This window comes from Colias philodice, chromosome 14 (assembly GCF_061535455.1).
Source record: "Colias philodice isolate Cphi_HAF_F1 chromosome 14, ilColPhil1 Martin Lab GWU primary, whole genome shotgun sequence".
Classification (NCBI taxonomy): Eukaryota; Metazoa; Arthropoda; class Insecta; order Lepidoptera; family Pieridae; genus Colias; species Colias philodice.
This window is the reverse complement of record NC_143099.1, coordinates 3774010-3786846: the sequence shown is the minus strand read 5'-3', so window position 1 is coordinate 3786846 and position 12837 is coordinate 3774010. Positions and strand designations below refer to the sequence as shown.

At 35.5% G+C, this 12837-nt stretch overlaps 1 protein-coding gene across 1 annotated transcript in view; it reads left to right on the top strand.

The window, feature by feature from the left end:
- The window catches only part of Ctr9 (RNA polymerase-associated protein Ctr9), a 331471-nt gene that overhangs the window by 311928 nt on the left and 6706 nt on the right, over positions 1 to 12837 (top strand). The window contains exons 2-11 of the mRNA XM_089703251.1: positions 953 to 1092; positions 1179 to 1277; positions 1375 to 1614; positions 1829 to 2097; positions 2532 to 2727; positions 2835 to 3062; positions 3323 to 3529; positions 3771 to 3925; positions 4072 to 4242; positions 4441 to 4655. Of these exons, the coding sequence (XP_089559377.1) occupies positions 1057 to 1092; positions 1179 to 1277; positions 1375 to 1614; positions 1829 to 2097; positions 2532 to 2727; positions 2835 to 3062; positions 3323 to 3529; positions 3771 to 3925; positions 4072 to 4242; positions 4441 to 4655 (1816 nt within the window). The 5' untranslated portion in view covers positions 953 to 1056. The remainder of the gene's footprint in view (positions 1 to 952; positions 1093 to 1178; positions 1278 to 1374; positions 1615 to 1828; positions 2098 to 2531; positions 2728 to 2834; positions 3063 to 3322; positions 3530 to 3770; positions 3926 to 4071; positions 4243 to 4440; positions 4656 to 12837) is intronic.

Genomic DNA, 12837 nt, shown 5'->3' with positions numbered 1-12837 from the left:
AAAGACAATAAACACGCACACACTCTCACCATAGTAAGCTAGTCGGCCGCCATTACGTCGTGAACTACCGACTGATTAACTGCGTCACTGTTTCACAAAAAATATTTAAAATGCCGTCTTGCGTGGTTAAATGGTGTCGCAACAGTACAATTTTAAATAACAAAACACAAGGGATTACATTCCACAGGGAAGCAAGTTATTTCTTTTATGTTTTAATGACAAAATTTTAACGGCAAAATTTATAGAAAAATATACAGCCGCCATTGTCATCAGGACAGCTGTTGCCATGGCAACATGGCACACACACATGGATGTTTCGCCGCCATTACTAGGCTTCACTCAATGTTTAGGTGATATACCGTCCGTCTTTTTTTATACGTCCATGATTATGGCCATTTTACTTATTATATAAAGTACTTTCGATATCAGTTTTAAGTTTTTTTCTGTGGTTTTTTTGATATCTGTAATAGTTACGGAATAATCGCCTGTGCACACTTAACGATTACACCCTATTTAAGTAGAATGTAGGATGAATAGGTTTAGATTTGGAGTAAAACTAAATACCTAGGTCCTAGCCTTGTACTCAGGTTCAGGCCTCTGAACAACGTAGGATTCTTTGTTCTGAGACTCAAGGCTGGTTTACACTTTGATTAGTTTGAGTGCAGGTGATTAGTGCGAGTGCCACCTGCACTCGCACTAATCACCTGCGAATCGCCCAAAAATAGAACACGCTTCTATTCACTTTACTACACAGCCTACTAAACATTTGCACTAAACAGTCGCTGTCCACACGTAGTCACTAATCACCTGCACTCGCACTAATCTAAAGTGTGAACCAGCCATTAGGCATGATTGATTTTTGACATTTGTAGTTGATTTGATGACAGTGACAGGATCTGGACAGACGCCGATACTTGTCAACATCGCATCGCGACCGCGTATCGACATCGAGTTCAAGCTCAAGCGAGATTTTTCAGTGAATTTAAAAGAATTTTTTATTTTTCATCCATCTAAAATGTTTAATTTGTGATAGAGGCACTCAAAAAAAGCCTTAAAATGTCGCTCGAAATACCTTTAATGAGCACCGATGAGGTAAGACTTATCATAATCTCATACTATGTTTACGACTGGAATGAAATGTCATCAGCAATTTACATTTTGTTTTCATAATACTTTAGGTGATTGAGCTTGACCCAGAACAGCTACCATCAGGTGATGAAGTTTTGAGTATATTACAACAAGAACGCTCTCAACTTAATGTGTGGATCAATGTTGCTGTAAGTATTCTTTTAACCTCTAAAATGTTTTGCATCGTTTTAATTTTTTCAAATAAAACAAATCTATAGTTCTAATCTATATATTTTTCCACTTTAGCTTGCGTACTACAAACAAAAAAAGATCGATGATTTCCTCAAAATACTGGAGGCATCCCGTGTGGATGCCAACATTGACTATAGGGACTTTGAAAGGGACCAAATGCGTGCTCTCGACATGCTTGCCGCGTACTATGTACAAGAAGCAAATAAAGAAAAGTCAAAAGACAAGAAAAAAGAGCTTTTTACAAAAGCTACACTTCTGTACACTATGGCAGATAAAATTATTATGTATGACCAGGTATGTATAGTGTATATTATGTACAATGTTTAAAACAGCAAACATATTGACATTAATTATTTGTAGAGCTGGTTTAAACAGCACTACAATTTAATAATATTATTTGTATAATTAGTTTAGAAAACTTTGTAACATAACTAATTGAATATTGAATATATTGATAAAATCTGAATAGCCTAATTTGGATGACTTTTAAGTTAAAAATCAATTTCAGAATCATCTACTTGGCCGTGCATACTTTTGCCTGCTTGAAGGTGATAAGATGGGGCAAGCAGACACACAGTTTAATTTTGTACTAAATCAATCACCAAACAATGTGCCTTCTCTACTTGGTAAAGCTTGTATTGCATTCAATCGTAAGGATTACAGAGGCGCTTTAGCGTTTTATAAAAAAGCGCTGAGAACCAACCCTAACAGCCCTGCTGCTCTTCGTCTGGGAATGGGGCACTGCTTTATGAAATTAAATAACCAGGAGAAAGCTAGGTAAAGTATATTTATTGTTATCTAGTTTGTTTGTTTAAACACGCTAATCTCAGGAACTACTGGTCCGGTTTGAAAAATTATTTCAGTGTTAGATAGCCCATTTATCGAGGAAGGCTATAGGCTATATATTATTACGCTAAGACCAACTCCTGTCGCAGAGCCCAGCTGGTAAAACTGCGTAGTGCGTTGCACAGCTAGTTATACATAAGGTTAAACTTAAATGTGCAAAACAGTGTTTTCAGTGAAAAAAAAACTATAACATCTATTATGTACCATTTTGTTTGATTGTAACCAGGTATTTCTTAATGAAAATTATGGAATATTCAGCAAATGTGTATTTTATCTGAAACATTCCAGTTATAACCTCTAGCTGGGTATAAGGATTGTAGCTCATATACGTATTGCATTTTTCTAAACTGTATCAAAAATTTCAGGATGGCTTTTGAAAGAGCATTACAACTTGATTCACAATGTGTAGGAGCACTTGTGGGCCTGTCAATATTAAAACTCAACCAACAAGAGAGTGAATCCAATAAAATGGCTGTGATAATGCTGTCTAAGGCATATGCCATTGATCCCAAAAATCCAATGGTATTAAACCACTTGGCTAACCATTTCTTCTTCAAGAAGGTGCAGTATAATTTTTATAATATTATATAAAACTACTGAAAGAAATTTACTTCCATAATGTTTGTTATTTTTTTTAATAATCAATTTAATTCATTGTTTTGTTTTAGGATTATGGCAAAGTGCAACATCTTGCATTACATGCATTTCATAACACAGAAAATGAAGCAATGAGGGCAGAGAGTTGCCATCATCTAGCTAGAGCTTTTCATGCTCAAGGCGATTGTGATCAGGCTTTTCAGTATTATTATCAGGCAACACAGTTTGCCCCTCCTAACTTTGTATTGCCGCACTATGGTCTTGGACAAATGTATATCTACAGAGGGGACACTGAAAATGTAAGTCATTCAGTTCAGTCAGTAAGAACTTATACATTAGAGGGTGCAGATGCATTACATCTTCAGAATTATCTTTTTGAATTTTATTTATTATATTTTTCAAGCAGACCTATTTAGTTATTTATTTTATATTTATTAATTTGCATAATCTTAATGATAAACTCTCTTTTACCAATCAACTAATAAATAAACAAATAAGAATTCTATCTATATATTCTTTGTAAAAAAACTAAAAAAGTATTACATTTATTTTCCCACAGGCAGCACAGTGTTTCGAAAAAGTACTTAAAGCACAACCGGGAAATTATGAGACAATGAAAATTCTTGGTTCTTTGTATGCTAACTCTCCTTCACAATTACAAAGGGACATTGCAAGACAGCATTTAAAGAAGGTCACTGAACAGTTCCCTGATGATGTGGAGGCTTGGATTGAATTGGCACAAATATTGGAACAAAATGATTTACAGGTAAGTACTTACTAGACATATAAACTGTGCTCTTTTTAAAGAGATTGTATATTGAATTTGATATTTTACTTTTATAGCATTCAAATGCTTTTTAAATATAATTTTTTAAAGAATAGAAAAATGTGATGTCATGTTTTTAGGTGTACTGATGCGAGGTATTAACCAAATTTAATTTGGCTTTTTTGTATATTGATCTTTATATTAATTCATATTCATTGCTTATTTTAATAAATTATTTCAGGGATCACTGAATGCGTATAGTACAGCTATGAAGATTCTAAAAGACAAGGTCAATGCTGACATCCCTGCGGAAATTCTAAATAATGTGGCTGCTCTTCATTATCGTCTTGGTAATTTACCTGAAGCTATGAAATATTTGGAAGAAGCCTTGGAAAGGTATGGTTTATAGAAACAACATGTATTTTGCATATTTTTTTTTACTAAAAGGGTAAAATTGGAGATGATCTTTAATGAAACACAATATCATATCTTTTATACTTTATTCCAATAAATTATTCACATTTTAACATATTATTTTACAGAGAGAAAGCAGATGCCGAAACATTAGACGCACAATACTATAATTCTATCGCCGTTACCACTATGTACAATCTAGCTAGGTTGAATGAAGCACTCTGTGTATATAACAAAGCTGAAAAACTGTATAAGGATATATTGAAGGAACATCCTAATTATATTGATTGCTACTTGAGGTAATATTTTAATTTTTGTGTTTTTTTTCATACTAGCATGTTTTAACTGTGATAAACGTAAAAAAAAATGATTTTGAAATCTGAGTCAGATATCATTAAAAATCAGTGCTGTAGCTGTCAAAATCAAAAATTTCCTGAGTTACCTATGCATACATTTTTTTGTTATCATGTTCTAATTTTATTGATTTGAAATGATAGGTTAGGTTGCATGGCGCGCGACAAGGGTCAGATCTACGAAGCGTCTGATTGGTTCAAGGAAGCGTTGAAAGTTAATATAGAGCACCCGGACACGTGGTCTCTATTGGGAAACCTCCATTTAGCTCAACAGGAGTGGGGCCCGGGACAGAAGAAATTTGAAAGGATATTGCAGAATTCGTCCACGTCTACCGATGCGTACTCGCTGATCGCTCTTGGTAAGTTTTATTTCTTTTGATAATAGAAGATGGACATGGTTTTATTATTATAGTTTTTTTTAATCTTGTAAGAAATATATTTTTACCAGCAATATTTCTCTAGATCTTGTGTTATTCTGATGTGCAACCCATTATATTGTCGCTGCGTACACTGTCACTAATTCACTATACTTGGATTCACTAATAAAACACCACTGCTGTTGTAAGGCATTTAATTAATCAAAACACAGTATACATATGATATTACAAAAACAAAACACTAGCCAGTTATAAGATGGAACAATTCTAACGTGGCTCCATCTAGTTTGCGATAAGGAACTTAACGTAACTAAACGACGGTATTGAACATCCCGCCCACCAAAAGCACCTAGTGCTTTTCTAAACAAAAGAAACATAAAGAACAATTCAGTTCAAGAGTACATTTAACCTAATAAACACAAAGTAATTCTTATAACATCTCAACGTAAACAATAGAAACTCTTATTACATACATCTAAACTCAACGTAAACAAAATAAACTTGAGAGTGAACTAAAACAATATTGACTTCTAAACAACAACATTTTTCAATGTAAAAAATAGGAACAAAAAATACTGCTACATTAACTCTATACAATAACTAATGAGCTAGGCCTTTGGCAAAATGCATAACTTATTACAAGGACGTTTACAAAGACCGTTCTTAGTTTTAATTGTTACAACTCGGGTAAGGTTGTCTTTACCCGGATGTTTTTCTACGATTTTCCCTAATAACCATTTAGCTGGAGGAATATTGTGGTCCCTTATAATAACAATATCGTCAACGTCAGGTTCTGTCTTTTTTGAAAACCATTTGTACCTATTATTTAACGTCACTAAATACTCATTTGACCACGTCTTCCAAAAATTATTAACCATCCGTTGAGTAAGTTTCCACCTTTGAAGACCTGTGAGAGAGGTCTTTGAATAATCGCTTTCAGGAATTAAAACTAATGGTTCACCAACTAAGAAGTGCCCAGGTGTGAGGGGCATCTCGTCACCTGGATTATCACTAATTGCAGAAATTGGACGGGAGTTTAAGCAGGCTTCTACTTGGGTCAACACAGTTGTAAGTTCCTCGAAGGTAAGTATTGCGTCTCCTACTATTCTTTTCAGGTGTGTTTTCGCTGAACGAACACCAGCTTCCCACAACCCTCCAAAGTTAGGCGCGTGTGGGGGTATAAAATGCCAAGTGGTTCCGTCCTGGGTAAGTAAATTACTTATTTCATCGGCCAACTCTGATTTCGCTTGACATAACATTTTACGCAGCTCTTTATCCGCACCAACGAAATTAGTCCCATTGTCGCTGTACAGATCGCGGCAGTGCCCTCTTCGAGACACAAAGCGTTTGAATGCAGCTATGAATCCAGAACTGGTAAGGTCTGACACAGCCTCTAAGTGGATCGCCTTAGTCGACATACACACAAATAGGCAAATATAGCCTTTATAGGATTTCGATCCTCTACCAGGCGAAAACCTAATATCTATGTACCCGGTAAAATCAACACCTGATGACCTAAACGGTTTATCCGGAGTCAATCTAACCTTAGGTAACTGGCCCATTAATTGGTTGTTATTCTGGCGAGAATAACGTAGGCAAGTCATGCATTCTCTGTAGCACTTCTTCACCTTTTCTCTAAGTCGTAGGATCCAAAATTTACTTCTCAAGAAGTTTATCATAAGTTGTGGACCTCCGTGAAGTGTTCTGTGGTGCGCATCCAATATTAATAACCTAGTGAGATGAGACTCACTGGGCATTACTAGAGGATGGTTCTTATTAAACTGCACAGAAGACAGTTGTATTCGACCGCCCACCCTTAGCAACCCTTTTTCATCAAGAAAGGGTGCAAGAGTGTGCAGTGAACTTCCTTTAGTAACACTTCCGGCTCGAGACATTAACTTGTTAATTTCATCTTCAAAATATAGTCTTTGGGTAGCTTTTACAATTATATCTAATGTAGTGTCCATTTCATTGGTCGTAATTCTTTTATTAACATCTCTTAATTCTTTAGGTTCCCTCAGTTTTAGAAATTTTCTACAGTAAGATAAAACTCGTAACATTCTAGTTAGATTTGAAAACCGCTCCCATATACATTCTTCAGCAGATCGCGTCGTATTGGTAAGTACCTTTAACGGTCGTACTTCAACATCAGTGTCAACATCTAAATGTGTACTATAAACATGGTTTTCGTGTAGGCTCTTAGGACCATGCCACCAAAGGTCATTATGTATTAGTTCTCGAGAGGATATACCCCTTGAGGCACAATCGGCCGGATTTTGGTCTGTGGCAACATGGTTCCATTGATCACTATCCAAAACAGTCAAAATCTCGGAGACCCTGTTGCTTACAAACGTCGTCCATCGGCTGGGTTCTCCACGGAGCCATGCAAGCACTATGGTCGAGTCGGACCAGGCAAACAACTTATCTTTAGGTACCTGCAGTACTTGTGCAACCTCATAAATTAATTTGGCAGCCAACAACGCCGCGCATAGTTCCATTCTCGGAATGGATATCTTCTTCTGAATTGGGGCGACTTTAGTTTTAGATGTTACTACATTTACGTGAGTATTGCCATCGGTGTCCATGGTTTTCAGATAGACGACAGCAGCATAAGCTAGCTGAGAAGCGTCAGCATATACGTGAAGCTCAACTGGATCATCATTCGTTGTAGAAAGCCACCTAGGAACAGCTATACCTCGAATACCATCTAACTCTTTTCTAAAGTGTAGCCATTGATTTAATAATTCTGACGAAAGATTTTCATCCCAATTTAATCCAGATTTCCACAGTGTTTGCATGAAGATCTTCGCCGTAATAAGGACTGGAGCAACCCAACCCAAAGGGTCGTAAAGTCGCGCAATATCAGACAACACTTTCCGTTTGGTTACAGGCTCATCTAACTCCGGTAAGTTGTAAGTATACTCAAATTTATCTATGTTTTTATTCCAGGAAATACCCAACACCTTAATTGTATCATTGATTTTAAAAATAAATGTATCTTTTGAAGATTGATTATCATTTTCGATATGATTCAGTAATTTTGGACAATTACTGCACCACTTTTGGAGCTTAAACCCACCTTTTGACATTAATTGATTCATCTCTTTATAAATATCTATAGCTTTATCTTCTGAATTACAACCGGTCAACAAATCGTCCATATAAAAATCCTCAAGTGTAATTTTTGCGGCAAGTGGATATCTTAACTCTTCATCTCGAGCCAATTGTTGCAGTGATTTAACCGCCAAATACGGTGCACAAGCAGTACCGAAGGTAAGTCGCGATAGCTTAAAATGTTGTATAGGTTGTGATGGATCAGCCCGCCATAATATTCTTTGGAAATTTGAATCATCTTCATGTACCACTATTTGTCTATACATCTGTACGATGTCTGCCACAATACAATAAATATGCGTTCGCCACCTCATTATAATGTGGCGCAAATCTTGTTGAATTTTAGGTCCAACCAGTAACGTGTCATTCAATGATACGTTATTATTCCCCTTGCACGACGCATCAAAAACAACACGAAGTTTGGTGGTTTCCTTATCTTCCCTTATCACGGCGTGATGAGGGAGATAAAAGGAAAATGGATACTCAATATCCTCCTTACTTAAAATCGGTTCCATGTGTTTCTGATTCTGGTAGTCGACTATAACCTTCTCATATTCAGCGTGCAAGTCAGAATTCTTTTTAAACTTTCTTTCTAATACCTTAAATCTCCTCAAAGCAACTTCCTTGGAATTCCCGTACACACACTTTGGATCTGGCTCCTTAAATGGCAATCTCACTACGTAACGACCTTCTTCATTTCTTGTAGTAGTACTCTCATAAATTTCTTCACATCTAATTTCTTCCTTCGTAAGTTTCTTTCCTATTAAATCTGGTTCTCTTTCAATTTCCCAAAACTGTGTCAAAATATTATCTTCTCTTACCTGCAAATGTAAATTTATTACTCTAGGATTTGATTCTTCATTTTCGCCTATTCTTCCAGACAAGATCCAGCCAAGGTGAGTATTCTGTGCAATAGGACCGTCATGCATGGGATGTTTCAAGAAACCACTCAACATTATTTGACTGAAAATATCTACTCCTAAAATAATATCTATCTTACCAGGTGAACCATATTTGGGATCTGCTAACGGTAGATTACTGAGCTCTGGCCAATCAAAAATGGAAACCTTACTCGACGGAAGAAAAGATGTTAAAGATGGCAACACATATGCATTTACTGAAACAGAAAATTCATGATTATGTAGTGATTCTAACTCAAAAGAAACAATGTGCTTAGATCTAAGTTTACCATCACCTACTCCAGTTATTAAACCATTTATTGGTGTACGTTTAAGACATAAATATTGTACAGTACTTTCGGTAATAAAAGAGGCCTCAGAGCCTTGATCTATTAATATTCGCGCAGTTTGGACGCAGCCATTTGGGGATTTAATTCTAGCTAATGCTGTAGCTAATAGCACCTTGACCTGATGTGTATCTTTCGCAAAATGAGCTACTACTTTCTTATCATACTGGCGATTCTCATCTAAACTCGTCGGTTGGTGGGTAGTACTCGTACATGGTTCCCCAGACACAGGGGGAGGATCTCTTTCTATATGCAGCAGGGTGTGGTGTCTTCTGCCACAACGCCGGCAACACGTCGACTGGTGACAGCTCCTTACGTTGTGGTTGGATGAGAAACAATTGAAGCAAAGTCTCTTGGCTTGAATAAACTCATATCTCTCTTCGGGAGACTTGCCTCCAAATTGTTTACATTGGTATAATAAATGAGCATCTGAACAGCATACGCAGACTTTACTATTTTCTTTGTAAGTATCCTTTTTATTATCTTGTATAATATGAAACGCCTTTTGTCTTGTTTGCTTTGGACTTATACTATTCTTCATGTTTGGTTTAGATTCACCTACTAGCATCTCCAATGTTCTAAATCTACTTTCTAGGAAGGTTACGAGCTCACTCCATTTTGGGATGCTGTCGGTTTGAGATCGGCCAGCCTCGGTCTCCCACTGGCGGCGGGACTCTAAATCTAATTTTGAGACTATTAAAAAATTAATGATCGCATCCCACGAAGACACCTCAATATCTAAATTCTTTAGAGCCTTCAAACATGCCTCCGTGGTATCGATAAGATGTTTGATTGCTGTAGCCGACTCGCTAGACATAGGCTTTTGACCGAACAAACGTTTTAGAATCTCATTAACATTGAATCTTTTGTTATTATACCTGCGCTTCAATCTGTCCCACGCCTCTTGATAATTTGTATCAGTAGTCGATAAGCTCCTTAATAAATTCTCAGGTTCGCCTTTTAAACTACATTTCAGGTAATGCAACTTCTGAACCTGGCTTAATGATGGATTTCTATCTATCAAAGAGACAAACATGTCGTGGAAGCTCTGCCATTCTTCATAATTACCCGAAAATGTGGGCAACTGTATTTGTGGGAGCTTCACCTCGCTGCCTGCGCAGGTGACGTTCGATGGACAGACTTTAGAAGAACCCGCTGAGCTGGAACCAAGATCAACCTTCATCTTTGATTTGTAACTAATATAAATTTCTTCTAGGTTTTCATAAATCTCTTCGGTAAAATAGGGAGTTTTTTCGCGTTCCCTTTTTGATGCAACTGATACAATATTCAAATGGTTCTCGGTAAACTTCTTCCAACTTGCTTCCAAACATTCTAATTTTATTTCTATGTAAACGTTTGTCAGTCTCTCTTTTGGGGTCTTTTTATAATTTGAAAAACTTTTATTTATTTGCTCATGTATCTCTACTTGCTGAGCAACGAATGGATCCATTTCTTCTATCTTTAATTTTATTCAAAATTTTTCTAAGTCCAAAGTGTATACAAATTTTTATAAAATTTTTCTAAGTCCCATATGCATACAAATTTTTATCAAATTTTTCTAAGTCCAAGATCCATACTAATTTTTATCGAATTTTTCTAAGTCCAATATTTAATCAAAATTTTCTAAGTTAATATTTAAGCTAATTTTTCTAAGTCCAAGTTATCACAACACTGAATTTTTACAAGTCTTTATTGTCCACTTAGTTCACTTTACTCACGGTTTTTACAAGTCCTTATTATTCCTTTATTCCCGGGTTTCGGCACCAGATGTCGCTGCGTACACTGTCACTAATTCACTATACTTGGATTCACTAATAAAACACCACTGCTGTTGTAAGGCATTTAATTAATCAAAACACAGTATACATATGATATTACAAAAACAAAACACTAGCCAGTTATAAGATGGAACAATTCTAACGTGGCTCCATCTAGTTTGCGATAAGGAACTTAACGTAACTAAACGACGGTATTGAACACAGAACAGTAAAAACATATAGAAGTGCTGTAATGTCTAATTAGTATGAAAACCAGTGTCGCCAAACCCACACATTTAAACCGATAGTTATACAGTACACTACAAGTAAACTATGCCTTTGATTGGACTGCTTAATTTGAGTAAAAACTGACTTAGGTTATAAATTCAGCATTTCAATATGTACCCTAACGCACCATGTTACGGTTTATTTTAGTATAACATCTCTAGGTATATTAGCTGTTTTGTTTCTCATTGCACAGAAATTCCAAATTCGAAAAACATTCAGCTACTCCACAACAGAGGGCGTTAGTTTTCAATAGATATAACTTTGAACCTCAACACATAGAGATAAGGTTGAAATTTGTGTCACTCAACATTAATGACATTAACTTGATATTTATCTGATGCTATGCCCTGAGGGATGTCAGCCTTGTTATCGATATCGAGATATCGATAATTCACAAATAAATATTTTTTGTGTATTTTTTTTTCTTTCTATTATACGAGTATAGTATAATGTGTCACATTTTGGAGTATGTTTATTACTACTAAGTACGTCTTTTTATATTATTATTATTAAATAAAAAACGGAATAGAATAGTATTAATCTATATTGCACGCCTCATAAGCGAAGCGTTGAGGTGGGTACTACTGTCGCTTCGCGCAAAACATCTGATTTTTCAAACTTAAAATGTCTTTATGTATCATACATTGCACTTGTAAGATAATACATACACACACATATTAAGAAAAAACACTATTTTTAACGTTCATGATATTTTTGATGTCATTTTTGTTATTTAAACTAGTTAAAAAACAGTTTAAAAAAGTTCTGTCTTGGACGTCCGTGTGTCTGTATGTGCGGATCCTTTTTCTTGTTAACACGATAGCGACCGAAATACTTTACTAATCGAGTCTTTTTTTTTCTCTTACGCTTGAGTATGCTCAGGAATAGAACCCTTTCATTTTTCAGGGTCTGATTCGATGTGGTTTAATTGTTAATAAATAAACAAAAATAATAATTAATAAATATTTATAAAAAAAAAATTATGAGGCGTGCACTTTTGGATTTTTTTACAAAATACAAACAGAAAATATGCATTATTTTAAATCTTGGAACTACCGTAGGTTTGCTGTATCGGTGGCCTTTGTTAGACTGCTTAGTGCTGTTCGGCATTCAGTTAACTCGTCACGTTGCATTTATCCATTTCTCTTTTAAATTAGCCTCTTTGGGAAATCTGTAAATAAATTGGACAAATGAAAGCTAAGGAAAAATAAAATAAAATTTAATATTTATAATGTTTGTCTTTTCTAAAGTATCGATACTGTCGATATGCGCCACAAGCATCACTAAAGCGACATTCATTTGTTTATTGCAATAATATTCCAGAAATTCTTGTTTGCTGTTCAATCTATAATAGTACTAATTTCTTACGGATTAAGGTTCATTTTGACTAGATATTTGTATACAATTTTGACAAATTACAAGCGAAGATATAACATAAAATATTATATGTAAAATAAATAAAAATAAGACTTACCGATGTTATGAAATGCCTCCATTGCTGATATTATTTCGTCTGCTATCATTTTTGCACTCTAATACCGAACAACACGTCCTAATTAATGAATAAATACGGAAAAAAGGTTTGACAGCTGACAACCGACTCGAATATTTTTCTGCGCACAACTGAGAGCAAGTTAGGTGATCTTACCTTACAAGTGACACGTGGGCCACGCCCACATCACACTTCTATCTACTTTACTGTTCTGTGGTATTGAACAATATAGTAAAATTTCATTCAAATCTGTTAAGTAGGTTTTTT